The sequence below is a fragment of the Passer montanus genome, unplaced genomic scaffold, assembly GCF_014805655.1.
Source record: "Passer montanus isolate IOZ18808 unplaced genomic scaffold, ASM1480565v1 scaffold13, whole genome shotgun sequence".
NCBI lineage: Eukaryota > Metazoa > Chordata > Aves > Passeriformes > Passeridae > Passer > Passer montanus.
Genome location: NW_024359832.1, coordinates 14,753,711 through 14,774,735, shown reverse-complemented (window position 1 = coordinate 14,774,735; position 21,025 = coordinate 14,753,711). Strand labels below are relative to the sequence as shown.

At 35.5% G+C, this 21,025-nt stretch overlaps 1 protein-coding gene across 4 annotated transcripts in view; it reads right to left on the bottom strand.

The window, feature by feature from the left end:
* Positions 1-296: 296 nt before the first annotated feature.
* BOD1L1 (biorientation of chromosomes in cell division 1 like 1) overlaps positions 297-21,025 on the bottom strand; it is a 37,226-nt gene continuing 16,497 nt past the window's right edge. For 2 of the 4 annotated variants that reach the window (XM_039699162.1, XM_039699164.1), the window contains exons 11-25: positions 20,047-20,108; positions 18,617-18,686; positions 15,613-15,656; positions 14,635-14,722; positions 13,503-13,582; positions 12,747-12,831; positions 11,701-11,774; positions 10,288-10,363; positions 10,173-10,207; positions 8,277-8,322; positions 5,411-5,445; positions 5,221-5,305; positions 4,619-4,772; positions 2,803-2,946; positions 297-1,681 (exon numbers count right to left, since the gene is read on the bottom strand). In XM_039699162.1, the coding sequence (XP_039555096.1) occupies positions 1,573-1,681; positions 2,803-2,946; positions 4,619-4,772; positions 5,221-5,305; positions 5,411-5,445; positions 8,277-8,322; positions 10,173-10,207; positions 10,288-10,363; positions 11,701-11,774; positions 12,747-12,831; positions 13,503-13,582; positions 14,635-14,722; positions 15,613-15,656; positions 18,617-18,686; positions 20,047-20,108 (1,187 nt within the window). In that variant the 3' untranslated portion in view covers positions 297-1,572. Of the gene's footprint in view, positions 1,682-2,802; positions 2,947-4,618; positions 4,773-5,220; positions 5,306-5,410; positions 5,446-8,276; positions 8,323-10,172; positions 10,208-10,287; positions 10,364-11,700; positions 11,775-12,746; positions 12,832-13,502; positions 13,583-14,634; positions 14,723-15,612; positions 15,657-18,616; positions 18,687-20,046; positions 20,109-21,025 lie in introns of those variants that run through there. The other 2 variants (XM_039699163.1, XR_005626526.1) reach the window with 2 other exon arrangements.

Here is a 21,025-nt window from a genome sequence, read left to right as displayed (position 1 = left end):
AATGGCAGCAGAGTTAAGGTAGAAAGTAAAAAGTTTAAGATATTTCAGGGCTAAGATATTTTCTTCTTTCAGACTAATTTACTTAGAAATGTATTATGTGAGCACTTTTATAGTGTTCCAAGGCAGGCAAACAGACTATCCCTGCTGTTTACATATCTAAAATAGAAGCACCTGTGAACATTTTTTAAAGACACTAACCAGGTAAAGTTTATAGACATGACTCCAACCAGACACATTTGTAAAGACAAGTTCCCCAGTAAAACAATTAAAGGAAAATAAAATATGGCAACTCAAGATTTTTGGCAAACATTTTATATTTTTATACAAAAATCTCAGTAAGAAACCTAGCAGAATATCTGACCGAAACATCTGCCTTACAACAAGTTCAAAAAAAAAAACCTCACAAAAAAAAAGAGAAATAACGAAAAAAAAAGTAAAATCCAACCCCCAAAATATTTTTTAATTATAAACCAGAATATCAACAAAACACTTAAAATAATCTCAGATTGTTTGGCAATTCATCACATCATAACAAGAGACACATTTGATCATAAGAAAAGTTTAACTTTATATACAACTTCACTTGAACATTTGCTCTTACCAGAGTTAATATACATTAAAAAAAGATTCTGGCAATAATACCAGCTTCTATTTTTAATACCTGTGTATAAAATGTAACATAAAATGCTGAAGCTCTATAGTTAGGAGAAGTGACATTTGATTTCAATGGGTCCCTCTTTGTTGAAAAAGATAAATACTGAAAGAACATGTGTTTAGTTGCAAAATAAAACTTTCATTTCAGGGTGGTATTGGTTGAGTGTGAATAAATCTAACCTAGTACTATTTATTTCTTGAAGTTGGTAGTAAATTTCCAAGTGAAAATATAATCTAGTAAGATTACATTTTAAATGCCGTACTTTGCCACAAATGTGAACAGAAAGGAGCCAAGTCCCTTTCACTATGCTAAACTACTTTAATGCATGCGAGAAAAATATTTTACCAACTGTCTGAGCGTATTTTAGAGAACTTCAGATTTTAGACAGCCCTGGGGGAGCAGAGGGGAAGTTTCCTACTGACATCTGCATAGAATGTAAAATATATAATTAAAAAACCCTAAGATATATACTAAAGTTTACAGACCAATGCTTTCCATATAATAAATAAAATGTCCATCATTGATCAGATTCATACACAGAGTAAAATACAACCTATTTTTACAAGTTTATGTACAAAGTATTAGTAGGCACATGGGTGCCTTATGGGCTGGAAGCATCTGCATTAGCATGTCACATTGGGAAACTCCAACTTTCCAAGTCAGTGATAAAATATATAACTACTTTGTTTTTCATTCAGATACAAAGTAAACTTATTTTTCATCTGAAATAAATGTACATAATATTCTGTATAAACAATAGTTTATAAAGCTGTTTAAAATGTAACTTAAAAGTACTGCATTGTTTAACTTAGAGCTCTGAAACAAGCACGTGCAAATCCCTTTGCTTTAAAAAAAATAGAAGCACAGATGTTTGTTTTCCTTTTGACTCTTCCAAGAACAGTACTGGCTGGTAAAGATTATCGTTTTGCTTTCTTTAGTGGCGTCTCCTCTGCTTTCTGCTGGCCTTTTCTCCGGACCACTGTTGGGCTGTCCTCCCTTTTACGCTTGGCAGACTGCACCTTTAACCTGAAAAGCATATTAATAATTATTTCCACAATGAAGAGTGGTCAGGCACAATTCCATTCAGAGGGCTGAACTAAACCGTTCATCTCTGATATATAATATAAAAGCTCACTACTAAAACCCACTTCTTAATAAGATATAGGGTACTAATTCTGTATGTTGGAGAGTGCTCCCTATGTAGACTTTGGTGCTAGAATTATTCTTCTTCCTTCTCTTTCTCTGGAAAGATTTGTAATAAAACATAATGGGCTTCATTACCCTGTCCCCTGTCTCACAAAGACAGAATAGCAGCAACAGTGTTTCAAGCCCAGCATACACAAGAGGGAGTAAAGGGCAGACACCAGGTACCCTTACCCTGTGCATTCACACACCCATCCATATACTCACCACATTTCAGCTGCAACTAACTGTAAATGGCCTGAAACTCTTGGCCATTCACAACCACATAAAATAATGGAGCTGAGGTGTACTGTGATAGCCATCAGTGCTCAATGCACATGCTCTCCAGGTTCAGCCTGAAGACACTGACACACTTCAGAAAGGATGACAGCTACATGTGTTTGGCATACAATACATTTTACAGGTAAACTACAAGATACAGAGCAACTGTGCATCACATTTGTTACTTATTCCCTTGGGATACTGCACTATGATCTCACCTTTACAAATTAAAAAGTACACCAGGAAAGGGAAATATATTCAAAACTCGGTATAAGGTCTCTCAGAGTTTCTCCTCTTTTTATCAGCTGATCTTAGATCTTTGAAGCATTAAAATCATGCCACCATATTTAGCTTTAACCTGAACTACCGATGCTCTTACCCCCCACCCAGGAAAGAATCACAGCTGAAGTTAAAATACTCTATAAACAGCATTTTCACATTCTCCCAAGAGGTTTCCAAGGACAGAAGAAAAAAAAAATCTAGTCTTCCAAATGTCAAATAAAGGAAGAAAAAGAAAAATGTAAACAGAAGAAAATCCTTTAAAAGCTTTTATAATTCACATGAGAACAGAACAAAACTAGTCTGCTGTTCAGATTTTGAAGCGGTATGTTGCATACAAGGAAAGGATCACTGTAGTGGCTTCCAGAACAAATCCTCAAAGTAGATTCAACTTTAATACTTACTGTGTCAATGGAGGAGATTTATTAATTTTTGTATCACTTGGAGATCTTTTCTTAGCTGCTAGTTTCTGTCGTTTTCTAGGAGAAACTGAACTTGGACTGCTGCCTTTAGAAGTTGCACGTGTGGTTGGCTTGCTGGTCTGTTTTCTGTAATACAAAAGAACAATGAATTTATATATGACAAAATACTTTTACCAAGTCAATTTCTTCTTGTGTTCCAAGTGCAGATAATCAAGACTGCACAGTATTTTCAACAAGTAAATCAAAGTTGCCAAAAGAAACAGTGAAAAAAACGTATTTGCCTGCGTCAAGACACTGCAAAGCCAAGCTGGGTATTTTTGTATCAAATGTAAAATCAAAAGACTGCTTAACAGACAATATTTGGTATTTACAAAGACAACCAAAACCAAACCAATCCATTCCAAATCTTGCAATATTTTTTGTACATAAGTGTCTTTGTTTAAAAGAATATCCTGTAGTCTGAATTCACTCATGTAAGCTTTGGTATCCACAAGTTCAGAAACATGAAAATCTGGTTATTGGTGATTAATTTAATAGTTTAGAAGACAGATTACTTAAGTCAAAGAAATCCAGCAATGCTGAATACGAAGAAGCATCCTCTTCCAAAGAATTCTTCCCAAATGCTATTTATAAAATGCAGACTGGATGCAGCACCTTAAGGTAGAGATGCTTTGTTGCAATCAGAGCCAGAAAGGTAGCATTGGAAACCTGAGACACAACCCCAAATTTATGCAAAAGTAGATGTTTCCACAAGCAAGCAGAATAAACCCACAAACACCTAAATCTTTATTACAATTTTAGAGTTAACCATTATATGAGACTAAAGGAAGTCCCTTTGCTTTTGCCAAAACAAAACTGTTGTTTACTAAGTGGTAGTGGTAAGCCTTCAGTTTTTACATAAATGAATGTAACTACTTTCAGATTCAGTTCTGAAATTATCAGTTCAAGAGCACTCTGGCAACTGTGCTTCAAGTACTGCCCAAAGGCTAACACATAATTTATACAATATAACATAATATCCTTAAGAGGGAAGTAGATATGGTCAATTGAAAGTAATCCCATCACCAACATAAAAAAATGCCCGGACTCCAATTCTCTTCTGAAAGACAGCAACACACATCAAAACTTCCCAAAGCTGCCATGTTTCATTGTTTCCACAATAAGATCAAGAGGATGAGCTCTGCTAGAATTCAATATGCCTGCAAAAAGGCAGACCAGTGCTAAGGCCCATGAAGAATGGCTTCCTGAAAATAGAACTCTTGCTACCTACACTTGTCTTTCACAGCAAGATTGCTTTCCAAGCTTGCAGATCACCATACTAGAAATAAAATCCTCCAGTACTGCAGATTCATATATTTAACTGTGACAGTGTACTTAAAGAAACAGACAGGGATAATGGTATTTTCACCTTGTTCCAACACCAAATACCAAATGGTGAATTGTACAATCAACTCTGATGTCCCATTTTACCCATCAGAACCAAGTGTCCTTAGACTTAAATTCTGAGGTCTCACTAGGACGAAGAGTGCCAACAGGATCAATTCTTACCTTGTTACATATTCAAGTATGCCTTTTGAGACCCTAACAATTTCCCTTAACCTCACCTTTTGTCTCTTCATTCCTTGAAGACTGGTACTAGAATTAGAATCAAAATTATTTGGGAAGCTCTTATCAATTTAAAACAAACAAACAGAGAAAGGCAAAAAGAGGAAGTCACAAGCTCTTCCCTGCAACAAACCCCACAACAACCAAAAACAAGGTAGAAAAAGGCTTGGTATTGGAGTGTCTACACAGTTACCTTTGAGCCTCTAATCTTGTGGCTGATCTAGTTGTGGCCCCAGAATGTGCGTCATCATCTTCCTCACCATCCTCTTCCTCACCTTCCTCTTGCTCTTTTAGCTCATCTTCAGAAGACGTTAATTTCCGACGTTTCTTCTCTGGCTCCAGTGTTTCTGTCCATTGAAAATTTTACACATATGCTATAATTTTCCAAAAGGCTTCCAAAAGGACATGAACACTTAATTTAGAAAAGGTATTCTAGTCACAAGTACCATTTTCAGTTAAGTAATTTTCCATTTCCTTCATATTTCAACATTTTTAATTCACACTTGTTTGACTTAATCTTGCTAACACATTCACCACAGTTTACTTACACAGCTCCTAGACAGAATTCATAGAAAATTCATGAGGCTTTATAGAAGCATCTGGGATGTAGCAATTCTGACATGAGATTACAGCAATTTACACATATTTACATAATATTTACACTAGCTGTAACTCAATGATTTTTCCTCAAGAAAGGAAAATTGAATAAAGCTTATCTTGTTGCTATTAGTAAACAGAAGGCACAGCAGTATTTTCTTATTTTGTTAGGAGTAGCACAGCTTCTCATGCTTTTACCCGTTTCCTCTGATTGGATCATAGAACGCTTGGGCTTTCTTCCCCTTTTACGCACAACCATTTCTGCCTTCTCAGCTTCATCCTCCTGAAAAAACAAAATGGAACCACGTAAGTCAAGAACTATTTATTTTACACAGAAGACAGACATTTTTCATTACATGCTGCTTGTAAATTTACAAATCACACTTACATTTGTTGTTTCTTTCTTATTAGATATGTCTGTACCTAAAAAAAAAGGAAAGAACAAAACTTGATCCTGAACTTCAAATCTTTCACCTATCAATTTAAAAGGGAATTCTTTCATACTCTCTTAACTTTGTGTAAGCATCACAGGAGCTCTAAAAACATTTCAAGTCTCTTTCTAATTTACAAAATAGCTTGTTGTAATTTGTTACATACAGAGACTGGGACAATGATTAAAGTTTTTTTTTAAGTACTAAGGCTTTATATGACTGACAGTATTTACTGCTTTGTTGCATATACTGTTCTGTTTTAATGGAAAAGCAGAAGCTACTTACCCCCTTTAATTAATGTCAACCAATTACAGAATCACAGAAAAATTTGGCTTAGAAGGGGCCTGTAGAGGTCACCTAGTCCAATCTCCTGTTCAAAGCATGGCTAAATTAATTGATCTAATCTTGTACTAGATCTTGTTCAGTCCAATTCTGAAAGTCTCCAAGAACATGGTTCCTTTCAGGTGATCTGTTCTAGTGCTTAACTGTACTCATACCAAGATGAAGCTCATAAAGACAGTATATAAAAACTTTCTAGTATGCAAATTACGTGACTTCCTTTGCTGAAATACTTCTTCCTTCCCACTCAGTAATTTTTACAGGTTTGCCTGTACATGTTAAAACAGATTTTTAACTCTACATCACAAGTCTCAACTTGGCTTCTTCCCATGGTTACCACCCCAATTCTGATGAGGGAGATTATTTTACAGAGCTTTTGAACTCTGTCAAACAGAATTCTCTCTAACACTGCAAGGATATAAATCCTTTGCAATAGAAAAGAGAAGCAACATAAATAAAAGCAAGTTTTTATGTATTTTACCCCATCATAAAATTGCTGTCTAATTTCTGAAAGCTAAATAATGCAGGACACAAACTCTAAAACCATCAACAATTAGGCTGAGAAAACAAACTAAAGAATGCCAATGCAAAGGATCTAAAATAGATCTCAAAGAGCAGAAACATATTCTAAAACTCACACACCAGCTTTCTGGCACTCCTTTGTAAGGTTATGGGGAAATTTTTTTTTTCCAAAAGCAAATGAAGTATAACAGAAGGATATTTAAGTGTTAAAAAAAAGTGAAATAAAACATAAGACTGTCCACTGTATTGAGCTCTACACACAACATAAACACATACATAATAAAATCAGCATGTATTAGTTCTACTGTGTTCAAAAGAGATACTTCATAATTCTGGTTCACTTTGGCAAATTTGTAGCAAAGGGGTTTTTGACTGAAGAAAAATATATGTTCATGACATGTCTTTAGAGATAACCCTCTGTAAGATATGAAAATGTAACACTTTTGCCTAAAAGTAAGTATAAAAATAGTAAGACATAGTATCTAAAAATCGTACTAATTTTAGAGCAGCAAGTGTTGATTAGTGCTAAGTAATTAGTTTCAAATTCAGTGTTAAGTGTTAGTGTTATGGGAAGATGATATCTTCAGAAAACATCTGTCTCTTAATTGCATGTACTGTAGCAACAAGAAATAAAACTCTGCATCCCACTCCATATGTGGGTCTGTCCCCACTGCAAATCCTTATGCAGAACACCCAGAAAGTATCAGAGTAAGTCAACTGTACAGAGGGATTCAACTTGGCTTCCTCTTTGTCACCAGGGGTTCTCAACCTCTTTATGCCCATGAATACTAATACAGGATGAAAAATTTAACAGTACATTCTCCTTTATATACTCCTCTGAACATTGCTGTGATATCAACAGCCTTTTATCTGGAAAACAGAAATGTTACATAACACACAAACTTTAAGTACAGAGTCAGGTGTCTGTCCTTTTGAACAAAAAGCAAATCAGAATTTCATTCTCACATTCTTGTCTGTTCTCTTTGCAGTTCACAGAAGTCAAGTACCACACAACGAGCTAACCCTCCAGAGACAATTCTGAAGCATACGGATTAAAGCTGACATTTTAACAAATGTGGAGAAAATAGGAAAAAGCCCGTATGTTCAGTGCAGCTGGATCAGTATATCTGTAGAAACCTAAGGTTTTGGAAAGACCAGAAGATTTGTTTTGAAGGTTTGGTTTCTCAGATTTTTTGCGTGTTTGTTTGCATTTATTTACAAACAATTTTTAACCTACTTTTCAGTCCGCCTGCTTCCTGAAATGGCTTTAAAAAGTTTTTTTAATGAATGGCCATAATTAAAAAGACACCTGTAAACAACCAGTGCAGTTCAGACTCTATACACAAGAAACATTAGGAAAGAGAAATAGAAAAGTACTTCACTTAATTCTATTTTAGTTTGAAGCAATTAAAGTACATTTTTGAGTCAAGCTAAGCAACCTTGTTCCAAAGATCTTACAGTAGTTGTGAAAAGGGAAAGAAATATCCCCTCAAGATACCCCTAAAATCTTCAGATACATATCCACGGACACAACAATTAACTGAATAAAATTTGAAATGTAACGTAGAAAGTGTGATTGATAATAGCTGTATGAAAGACACCATGCAGAAATGGAAAGCAATCACTAAGAGCCAGTCTGATGGGGCACCTGAAGCTCTGCCAGGTACTCAGCCTACTCAATAATTTGGTACATTCTGCAATGCATTATTCAGCACTGAGCAGTGCTGCTGCATCTTTGAACTAAATTCTTAGCAAGCTGTCCTTTTTTGGAACTAAAAACTTGGTAGCAATCAGGGACAAGTCGTCACTTCATCTCCTTCCTCAGATGCTTTCATTCATGAATAATGCTGATTGCCAGAGATGATGTCAGGATGAAGAAGGACCCATGTGATTTTTGCGAAAACCCTCTTCTGTTTCTTCCATCTTTCATTTTATATGTTGAGGCAGGTAAAATTTGCTTACCTGTTTGAGGTGTTTTCCCTCTACTTGCAAAGGTAGAAGACTGCAGCTGAAATTAAAAAAAAGTGTGTTTTTTAATTTAAAGAAAATCACGAAAATCCAGCATTGCATTACATTATCACAGAAACTTTTCCACGTTCAATTTAGAATGAATCTGTAAATCTAGAAAACAGGAACACTAATGAACACACAAAGTTTGTACTGTAGTTTAAGAGTAGGATGCATTTTTCCACTTTGATAAAAAAACTGAAACAAGTCAAATCAGCCCATAAACAAATCACAGCACCTTCAGTAACCTGACACTAAAAGTCATTGCAAAAAAAGACACACCAGATAAAAGCAGTTTTAGTCAAACACATTTCCAAGTATTTAATTATCAACAAAGAAGTTAGTACAGTCACTTTAGACCTACAAGTCACCACAAATTGTTTATTTACTCAGCATGCAGAAAAAGCTATATATAATTACAGAATGTACTATGATGACTGTCCAAAACCTTCAGTGCTTTCACCACTGAATAACCACAGCAGGATGCCTATGGTTCCTCTAAAGTAGCAATGTGTTCCCAAAGCAGCCCTGGGGAAACTGTCATGCCCTCCTGTCTCAGGTGGAGGGGGTATCACTCCTCCCTGAGCCAGCTCACACCAACCCCTCACTCACCACTAGGAAGTACAAGACCTTAAAACACTTGAACCAGATCAAGATGATTCTGTTTCAGTACTGAGGGTGCTAAAGTACAGCTATTTCTGAGGGCGATTTAAAAATTAATTTTAATCCTTAATTGGACAAAAAAACACCCCAAAAACCTAACCAAACTAAAACTAACCCACAACACCAAAACAGAAAAAACAAATACCAAAATCCACACCAGTTCAAATTACATTTCATTAAATTAACATTGAAAAAGAAATCAATCAGGAAAGACTCGGAATTCTGAAACAGAATTCCAGCCAACCTGTAAGAAGGGACAGGACTCAAAGGGCTGTCTGAAATATGAGGACAGAACAAGCAGAGACAATAATTCCTTTTATCCATAAACTAGGTAAATTCCCAAGATTTCCAACAGCCATGCCAGTTGGTCACTCACTAGGCAATCAGGAAGAAAACCTGTGCTTCAACACTACTTCACTTTTAAAATCCACCCTTTTCTATGCAATAATGTTGATTCTGAAATAGAGGTATTGCCTAGACAGAAGTCTTTAACCAGAATAAATCCACAAACATGTACTCCACAAACATGGCTGACCCATCACTGCTGTGTGCTGTAATCCAACTGGACTGCAGAAACAATACCAACAGACCACCTTCTTAGCTGTGAATATCCTTCACAGGGGTTAGGAAATAAAACTACCACTGAGCTTTAGAAGACAGACATGTTTCATGAGCTCCTAGGTTACCTAGCAGTATGTCTGTATCGCTCGCATGAGATGTAATACAACTGCTTTACATAATATTTTATTTTACAGCTATGAAAAGATTCTATGTGCTATTATTATGATATATTCAGTAGAGGGAAAAAAACCCCTAATTTCTAAAATAAAGTCACCCTTGCCCTTCAGGCCAAAATTACTCTCAGCATGAATTAGAAGTCACATATGCACACCACCAAAAATTCACCCTGCACACAGGTATTGTTAGCTAGAATAACACTTAGATTTGTATTAAGTGAACTAAGTGTGAAGCTGATAGGTAATGTGCTATGTTCTGAATTAACACTATATGTTGCTTAAAAATTTCAGCTATATTAAGAGATACCATGAATAAGTTTTGTTTGCTGAGACTGAACTCAAATATCAAGTTTTCCATAAGATGTTTCTGAAATGCTGTTAACTGTTAAACAGATAAATGGCTCTTGAAATACCATGTTTAAATGCACCCAAACAAAATAAAGGCACTTACATTCCCAGTGCTCATATCAGCTTTTGACTCCCCACCTGAGGGAAGAAATATGAGTTCAGAACTTGAATGTCACTATTATCCTTCTTTTTCCACACATATATTATGAACTACTTACCACCAGGCTGTACTGCTTCAAGAGGGTATTTACGAGGCCGTCCCCTTTTGCGTTTCACTACTACAGGCTGATTTTCCTATTAAAAATAAAGGACAAAAATATTTTACTTACTGTAACTGACAATTGGCATTTGAGCAATACAATACAAAGACTGCTAACTGAATTCATAATGTGACAGTGGCAGAAGTAGTACTTTCCAGTTAAAAAAAAGATGAAGCAAGTTTAATAGCAAGAGACACTGCCTGTTACGAAATCAACTAATATAGGTGAAAAGAAACAAGACAACTCTCAGTTATACAAAATTCTCAGTGGTTTGACTCAGGCACAAAGCATGTCTAAGAACACAGTGCCTTCTGCTCCATTAGCCCCAAAATCTATCACTTGCTCTCACAAATGCTGCTGGATTACCCCATACAGGAACTCCAGACTTTACATCCCATGAGCCCCTTTTCCTAGAGCCATATAGCACAGGCTACATCCTGTACGTTGAGCAAGTGCTTCAGTTAATATTCTAATTATCCCAATACACAGATTGCTGATATTCTCTATATAAACAGGATCTTTAGCAAAAAAGGGCCCCTTTGAAGTTTTAAGCTTTGAAAGAGAACTTTTAAGTAACAAAGTCAGATGCTCAGATTGCAACATCCCCAATAAGACTTTCTCTTATAAACAAGGAAAGTTTAAATGACTCATTCAGCATTTACTGAAGCTTAGCAGTATCTCCCCCAGAATGGTTCTTAGAGACTCAAACCTTGAGTGAACAAATATCAAAATGTATTCTTTAAATGTCCTTCTACCTCCAAATTTGAGGAAAAAAACCCCAAATGATTCGTTACCAACACCTTTCTAATATCAGTGTCTACTTCTAGAGGCCAGCATCAATTTTAATCTCAAGGGATCACACATTTGTTTATAACCCATACTGTAGAATATCTCAAGTACATGCCTAGGAAATAACATAAAGACTTCAGAAACTGTTGATACATTTGTTTATAACCCATACTGTAGAATATCTCAAGTACATGCCTAGGAGATAACAAAGACTTCAGAAACTGTTGACAGTATTTTTTAAAGACAAGTTGTATTTGTTAATGACTAAACTGTCCACATCAATTACAAAGTTTTCAGAAAGTACCATTTCTACACAATACAGCTCTTATATAAGTGCTTTCTATACATTTTGTAAGCACTATTAAGCCTAGGAAGGGAGTTAATTCTACTTCCATAATGAGACATTGATGTCTTATGGTCTGTGGGTTTGTCCTTTTTGACAGAGCTACGTAAGTCCTTGGTACTTTTTGAAGACAACTTTAATATGGCTGTCAACAAAATACAAAATAGTTATGTACTGCAAAGACAGAGTACTGTGAACCTGCACTATCTCAGTGAGTTAACATGAATAAGACCACTCACCTCTGGAGAATTTTCATTTGATTCTGGACTGTGCTTTTTCTTTTCAGACACTTCCTGTTCCAAGTTAAATTCATCTTCACATATACAAAAGAAAAAAAAAATAAATTGCATACCTTTGTTTTATTAGGCAAAAGAAATAATAAAAGCCACAACCTCCACACTGAAAACGTTATTTAATTCTTTAGCCCAAAATTCCCTAAAAACACTCATCAGAAATCAACACTGTTTGCCTTGTATCAACAGTGTCTTGGTCTGCCATAATGCTTCCCACTAATGCCACATGAGTTAGGGAGGTCTTCTATTTTAAGGTAAGAACAAAAGCTCACACTTGTGACACACTATAAACTGGTAGGACAAATACAAGCCCCTATTCCATTTTCTCGCATGTTCCATGAAACAGGAAGCTGAGGATACAAGCACATTGCAGAACAGATTCAGACTTGTCAACGTGCTTGCATGAGAAACAAAACTATTAATAGGTCAAACTAATAACAGGGAACATTCTCAGACTGCTCCCACAAAGACAGACTGAAGTAACATCAAAGCCACATTAATTATGTGGACATACCATCTTTATTATTTATTTTAGTGCAATTAACTCAATTACAACAGTGCAACATGCACTCTTTTCTGGTTGTTTACAGAAACAAACAAAACTGATTTGATGGTTATGTCATATGTCATGGATTTTTATGTAGGACAGCCCTTGCTTGTAGTCAGAGGTAGATGTTCATATCACATAATGCTGATTATTCTATTTTCCCCACCTACCTGTTTATTTCCCATTATCTTTCCTAACCAGGATACATACTGAAGCAATAATGGAGCCAGTGGGTGGTAACAGCAAAAACATCAAAACTTCTCACCGTTAAAGAAACTAAGATTAATGCATTAATTGCGAGCAGTAACAGAGCAGAAATCAACCTGAGAATATATGCAAGTATATTTGCTGGGATCAATTTATCATTTTCTCTCAAAAATCAAATGAAAAGCAATGAACATTCAATACGGGTTCAGAAAATCTGCCATAATGGGCATTTAATTACCTTTTTCTTCTGCAGTACTTCTAGGAGGTGTTTGTGTTACATCAGTTTCTTTGGACACTTCTGCTGCATCACCTGAAATCACTTCCTACATTATTTTGAAACAAGAGAGGAAAGATGTTTTACTACACATTAAAAATCATTGCCAGTTACACTAAAAAAAACCACCCCACCCCAATACATGAGTAGTTATTTTACTAATCAAGGTTTTGTACTGTCTCTTAAAAACTTTGATGCTGAGAAGCTTAATCACAAATCAGTGGATGAGTTTTGTACTGTCTCTTAAAAACTTTGATGCTGAGCTTAATCACAAATCAGTGGATGGGAGTCCCAAATGTAATGCATATACTCCTAAAAGTAACATCTATCTTGTCCTAATTCCTGTTTTGATTTAGCAGAACTCAGGTAAAGTGCAATTACCCTCCTGAAGAGCTCAGATCAGAATGCCCATGTGGACACTGAACTGGCTGGAGAGCTGGCATCCAACAACGCTCCGTGAGATCCCAAGCTCCCAAGTGTTGTGCAACTCATTCCTCTCAGTCTTCCACACCTCAAAGAGTCAACACAGACCCCTGCCTTTTTTTTTTAATTGTCTCCCCCACTGAAAAGCATCATTTGCTAGTCAGTTCTTTTGTACTCAAGACAATGCAAAAGTAGCTTAATTATGGAAACACCTCCCAATATAAAATGCTAAAGAAATTATGACTAAGATTTTCATCTTATTTACAATTGCAGAACATTAAGAGTTCTTGAAAATACCTTGATGTTACCAGGTTTCATTTTGGAACGCTGACTTTGTTCATCATCTTTTAGCACATCCTGAGCAATCTGCTGTTTGCCTGCAAAAGCAAGTAACAATTAAAGTGTTAAAAAAGGTGTCTCCTGCATTTGTCATATTTTTGTGTCACTTGTATACCATCTCACTATTACTGAGATTCCAAAGTCTGAAAAGCAGCCTCTTACTACCAAAAATAGGAACAGAAAGTTATTCTAACCATTCTTTGAAAAGGGAAGACAACACAATAACAGAAGAGAATGACACGTTTCTTGTATGTTACAGATGTGTTTGTTTTGTTTGTTTGCTTTTAAAGATCAGCTCAAAATTGAAATTTGGTAGAAGTAAAACACCAACCTCAACTTCAACTCACCCAGAGACAAGGAAAACAGTTAATGCTGTGTGGGACACTAATGAATACATGACTTTCAGTCACTCACTTCATCAGATCACAATTCTTAGAAGAGGAACAAAACCTCTTATGAAAAAATGCTATTATTAATGATACTAACTTTTTTCTAAATTGTTCTGATGCTGAAAGACATAAGAAGTTGAATCCAGAACTTGAAGAGCTATTATACTGTCAGTTTTGTAATTATTATAACAACAAAATGGCCAACTTATTTTGATGTTAACTGCATCTAAATTTAATTTAGAAATGTTCATGCCATTCAATGGACTGAATTTTTTCTCACTTTTTGCTTCCAGACAACTAAAAGGCTACACTAAAATTTATTTCTTTCCACCTAAGAAAAGGAAGCATCCATCTCCACAAAGTTTAGATTTTCCTGATGATCAGCTTCCTTATCTTTTATTCTAAAAGGATAAAATTAGTAATTATTTTACAGACTAAATAAAATTCGTTTCTTTACCTATGACTGAAAAAACTACTATAATGCTCTTCTGTGCAGTAATTAAATTTGTTTTAATATTTTTATTAAAATATATTAACTGAGATATTAGAAATTGTTTTGGGACTATAAAATTGGTTTGGAGTTTGGAATTTCCCCTACTCTAGAATTTTCTCAAAAATACCATTTTATGGCCTAGACACAGTAGAACATGGTTTTACATTGAAAAGCTTTGCACAAATTCCTGTACTTCTATATCACTTACATTTTTTTTCATCCATTGTTTCTGAAGATTTACATTTAATTCCTCTAGATCTATGTTCTTCAGTTATCTGGGTAGCCAAGTTTTCCACCTACACACAAAACACAAAGAAAGATAACTTACTTTTTTCTATGAAGTTTATAAACACAGAAGGGAGAAACTTTTCCCTACTTGCTACTTCCAAGCACAACATACATTAAAATGGAAAGCAGATATTACAAAGGAATTTATTCCTAGAAGTGAAGTAACATTCCTACTACAGAACAGCACGATCAAAAAACTTCAAACCTGTAGTATTTTCAGAATTTTTGACTGATACTGTTATTGAAAAAAGTCTCAGAATTAAGCACCCTACTACATGTTTTAAAAGTACTTCATCACAGTAAATCACATTGAATATTTCTGGATTTAAAGAACATTCTCCTACACACAGGAACAATAGAATTCTCTCACTAGCATCAGAAATGTGGCCAACCAGCATTTCAATACAGTAATATTTACTACCCAATTTTAATTAACCACAAACACAATTTCAGCCTGCTACCTGTATTAAATGCCTTATTTTTGCTCCAAAAGAGATACTTTACATTTGCAAGTTTCCCATTTATGCCTCTTATAAAATCTTGTGAAAGACAGCAGACTGCATTAAAATAGGTTTCTAATTGTGATCAAAACCTCCAAGAATAATCCCTATTTTTTTTTCTAGTCTCATGGAGATCAGTCAAGATTCTCTTTTCTGCCAGTTAACAGTCTTGAAATAGTCACAGACTATGGAATAACAATGCAAGATTTATTTACTGGCAGATTTGAAAGAATAATTAGACATCAACCTACACAGCTGCAGAGTCTCAATAAACATAGTCTCTCTCATATACAAAAATAATATTTTCCTTAGAGAATATTTAATGTAAATATAAGTAAATTCAAGTATGAGAAAAGCAGCACAGATTTAGACAATAAATTTAAAAATCAAGTACTTACATGAGAAGTTTCTTTTTCTAAAGGAATATTCCTCTGCAGCATATCTATTAAAAATAATTTTAACACAATCAGAAAAGCTAAGCAAACGAAAAGAATCATAGTATCCTCTACTTCACCTCCCTGAAAGGATTCCAGAGAACCTGAAACTACATAAAACTTACTTTCAATGTCAGAAGTAAGAGACATCCAGACAGCCAATCTTCTCTTTAACAATATACCCACAAAATGAAACAAGAATATGAATTCCTCAGCACAGGATAACTGAGAATGACTTTATGCTTGAAATACAGGCAATGAAGGGGCTGTCATCTTTCAAACTTATGGTGACTTTGAAATTTCAAATATAGTTCTACCATCTGAATCAGAATTTCAACCATCACAATCTTAGATTCTGCATCATGGGATGAAGTAGAATGTGATTAAGCTACATTCTAATTCCACAGAACTGAAGTTTGCTTAATTGTACTACTAAAACCTGGAGCTGACAGAATGCACGTAAGGAAATTGTCCAATTGCTAAACTCCACTACACTCTGATGAAGTACAGCCTCAGCCTTCCATACCACAAAAATAGGGAAAATAATTATTAGAGTTGATGAGTGGTCTGGAGTTTTGAAATAATTCCATACCTTTAAATACACAAAGAGAATTATAAAGAAGCTGCTCTATCAAGTGTTCTTAAAATCTGATTCACAAAAGCACCAAATTAATACCTTGATTAAAAAAAAGCTGCTGAAACATTCCAAGCAACTCTCCCTTAAAAACATAAACCTAAAATCAAGGAAACCCACTTTTTTTTTCTACATAGAACTTTATGTATTTTGTAGCTGGGTTCTTATATCTCAGTGTTTCAGCAACGATTCTTCCACAGCTACACTGCTGAGCTGCACATCTTTCAATTTTTAAAGCAGTGTCATATTAAGAGCTAGTTCCTACCCACTCAAACAGCAATGATTTGTTTACATTCCAAAGAATCTTGGACTACTAAACTACTGTGTCTGCTGTTCATACTCATGACAGGACACACATTTGTCTTTTAAACAACTTCCTTTTACGTATGTTGAGCTGTATGTATATATGCAGGCATATATACATATAAGAGAGATTATTGTGGGGGAGAAAAAAACCTCTCTACCAAGATCTACAAAGCATTAGTCTTCAGTATGTCATATCCAACATGATTTACACAACAAATGGACTTTTGTTAAACATTTTACAAGAAACAAGATTATCTCAGCTAGTTCAATCTGCACATTTAAAATTTTAAGTACTGTCTGTCTGGGTGACTGAGTGATGGGAAGTGGCAGAGTTTTAAAGGCACTTCAAAGAAGCTTCACCATACAGAAAAACCTGTTCAAATTTTAGATCTGCTGTTCTGAAGTCTACATTCTTCTAACCAATTTTCAGGGTTTACATTTGCTTTCTTGTGAGCAGAGCATGTCTCGTATCACTCAGCCAAATACACACCACCCTATAACCAGGTATATGAATCTGACCTACCCTGAGAATAAAAAAAAAGAATTCCAAAGTTTTATACTCATGCTCATATCTCACCTTACTGCTGTTTTTCTTTTCTATTTGGTATGTCTAAGAATTTACAAAGGAGCTTAACAGTGTGCCCCTTCACAGCATGTAGGCCTTCAGCTGCAACTTTCTGTTAGAGGAAATGCATCTTTAACCTTCCTGGACAATATAAGCAGCAGTAACACTGGTACCTCTTGGGATTCACCTTAGTTCTGCTTGCTATTCCAATAACTGAGGATTAGCTCTCATCTGGTAGTGTTGTAAACATCTTTGTAATGCATCTGGAGCACAAAATCCATCAAGATGGGCACAAAGCAGGCGTTTGTTTCTGCTTTAACAGGAAAGCCAAACAACTGCAATGCATAATTTAGGTTTGGGAAGAATGGATTCTTTTTTAGTTTTGGTCCTACTGAATATTAGTTTAAGTACATGGAAAAGGAATCACTGAGCACAGATCCAAGTTGACTGAGGTTTCTAACTAGATGATTACCTGCTTATAACTGCTCTTCAAATCTGCCTGAATGGCCACAATTATGTTAATCGTTTGGAGAGCATGAAGTAAAAAAAACACAACAGAAATTTTCTGTAAAGTCTCTGCAACTTGTCCTATAGTACTTACTATTTTCATATCCTCACAAGGCCTGTCACAGCACCCTAAAACCAGGATGTTCTAAACCTATAAGGAAGAAAGCCATTCCTTGGGGAAATTTATCTTTCCTGAAAAATGTTTTTCTTTATTTATTGATTATAAGTAGAATATTAGCAGTTGACTTTTTTTTTTTAATCTCAAATTATAAAATCCTTTCCTACTTTCAGCATATCATGTTGGAAGAAAAGTCTGACCCTCCTTTCCCACAAACCAAATTCAAGGCCCCCTGAACTCCTAGACACAGTGAAAGATTTCTGAAGGCTTTCTTCAATTCCTTTATATGCCTTGACTGAGGTTTCTAACTAGATGATTACCTGCTTATAACTGCTCTTCAAATCTGCCTGAATGGCCACAATTATGTTAATCGTTTGGAGAGCATGAAGTAAAAAAAACACAACAGAAATTTTCTGTAAAGTCTCTGCAACTTGTCCTATAGTACTTACTATTTTCATATCCTCACAAGGCCTGTCACAGCACCCTAAAACCAGGATGTTCTAAACCTATAAGGAAGAAAGCCATTCCTTGGGGAAATTTATCTTTCCTGAAAAATGTTTTTCTTTATTTATTGATTATAAGTAGAATATTAGCAGTTGACTTTTTTTTTTTAATCTCAAATTATAAAATCCTTTCCTACTTTCAGCATATCATGTTGGAAGAAAAGTCTGACCCTCCTTTCCCACAAACCAAATTCAAGACCCCCTGAACTCCTAGACACAGTGAAAGATTTGAAGGCTTTCTTCAATTCCAAACTTATAACAAATCTGCACCCCTCCCATCACAAGTAATAGTTCCTTCAGTAAGAAATTCAGTTGCTGTCAAGCATAAAAATCACCTTTTTGCAATTCTTTAGTCTGAAGATCCACACATCCTTCTTCACTTCTTGCACTTTCAGACTGTTGTGACTAAGTACAAAATCAAAAGAAACAAATATTGCAGATATTCAGAACAAATATGTGTCACTCCACTCTTGTGTGTCATAATGAACATTGTCTTATCATGAACTATAAAAGTCTTCAAAAGCTTTCTACAACATCAGTAGATATATTAAGAAGGAACAGAGCTAAGTTCAACAGTACAGGATTTAGATTTGAACTTAGAGTTAACATTAGTAACAGAGATTAGCTTAAGAAAGCAGATTTCAGGAATTCAAGGTACAACACCTACTTTGAGTTCCAAACAAAACCAATAGCCTAGAAATGTTCATCTATACAAGGAAAAAAAAAGGATCTGCTGTGTATAACAAGGTACAATGATCTCCCTTCAGCTTATGTTTTGGGTGGATTTTTTACGTTTCCTTGCTTTTTTTAAAAAAAAAAAAGAAATTGCAGATCAGCTCAAAGTTACCACTGCATAAATAATGCTATATGGAGCTAAGTGTATTAAGTCTGATCTGAACATTGTAAACTCAGCTACAATTCCACATGATCACTATACTGACTCCAGAACCATGTTATGCTGGTAAACAGTGCAGCTGTTTAGTGGAATTATCAATAATTCCCACAAGACTGAAGCTGACTTCCACTCTCCAGAAGTCCACCTGAATCTGTGAACCATGGTATCCCTCAAAAACTTCTTCTCAGAGCTTGGCAAGATACACAAATGCGCTCCTGCATCTGAATGAAGAATTAAACCATGTGGAATCCTGCCTAGCATGGAACACAGCCCAGACACACAGACTCAGCTGTGGTCTTACACAAGCCCATGAGCCCAAACACCCTGGATTATCCAGGGTGCCCCACTCTTCTGTGACAGCAGATAAGGGGCTGCAGTTATCAGAACACAGCAGCAGCAAGTGCTGCTCACACACACACACGTGACTCTGAAGACTGGCCAGGAAGAGATGCAACACAATGAACAGCAGTGTAGGTTTGTTTACTGGTTTAAAGGAATAAAGCAACATTTACCAGCTCTAAGAGCTGGGGTGTGGGTGACTATTTTGCAGGCACTATCAGGCACATGCACCCAGTATGACAGATTTTTTAAAAAACAAACTTCAATGTCTCAGTCACAGAAGGAGTAAGGCTGAAGGAGGGAATTATTCCTAACACAAAATAACATGGACAGCCCACAATTTAAAAGCCAGCTGCTTAGAAAACTACAGATGAATAATCTGAAGAATTACTCTTTCGTAGTTCTCCAGTTTAAATTTTTAAATCTCCATTTTTGCTGCACAAAAATCAAAAGGCACAGGAAGAAACCCTAGCAAGATGTATGAATAAGCAAGAAACAGTGCAGTAAAAATTTTCAAAATAACATAAATACCTTGTCAGTTCTCAAGGTACTTTCTAGTTCTTCTGTCAACTTTGGTAAGGCTGCATTATTGCCTAATGGAATACAAATATGTCAAAATTATCAGAATACATTGTGCATTTATCTCATGCTACAGCAGAATGGTATTTCTGAGTACTACCTCATGAATATGGCACATAAATTTAAACCCTTCTTGAGGACAAAAGAAACAACAGCCAGTCTGTTTACAGCAAACCAGCTGAATAAAACCCAAACCTGGCATCTGCAAGAACACAAGTACTGCTATGTTCTCCTTAAATACAAAAGGCTTGGAAAATATGGGGTATCAGGATTTACCATAGCTTACTTATGAATTCTGACTTTGGCGCTTTTTTTTCTTTCTTATTTATGAATTCTAACTTTGATTTTTACTTCTTGCTTTTCCTTCAAAAAGAAACCATCAACAGATTTTTTAGATCAAATTCCAAACAGCAAACGACCTCTGTATTAATAAATGCAGAGCTAAGAGTTAGTACTAAGGACATATTTTGCTTTAAGTGACAATTAGGTCTAAATCTGTCAGCTCTAGAACCATAACCACAGAAAATGTTCAATTTCTACAGAGACTGAAAACTCAGTAGTTCCTGTCAGCATCAACACAGTTTCAGAAAATCATAAACCTCCTTCCCATTTCATTCCCCGGGGGAACAACTGTATACTGATAACATCTTAAAAACAGGCAACAGCACAGTCATATGAGTTTTACAGCATTTTTGGAAACCTATTTCAGAACCCTGTTTAGACAGCTTTTACTAAACAAAAAGAAATAGTTAGAACATGATAATTCACCAATGATGCATGCTAAGTGATTAAATTATGGTTGCAGTCCACAGAATAAGTACCATTGCCATTTATAAAAGCTACGTTAATGGACAACAAGGATTGAGGCAAGGACCAAGATAGGAATACTTTACTGTGTAGTGTTTTACACTTTCACAGCTCCTATGCCTCT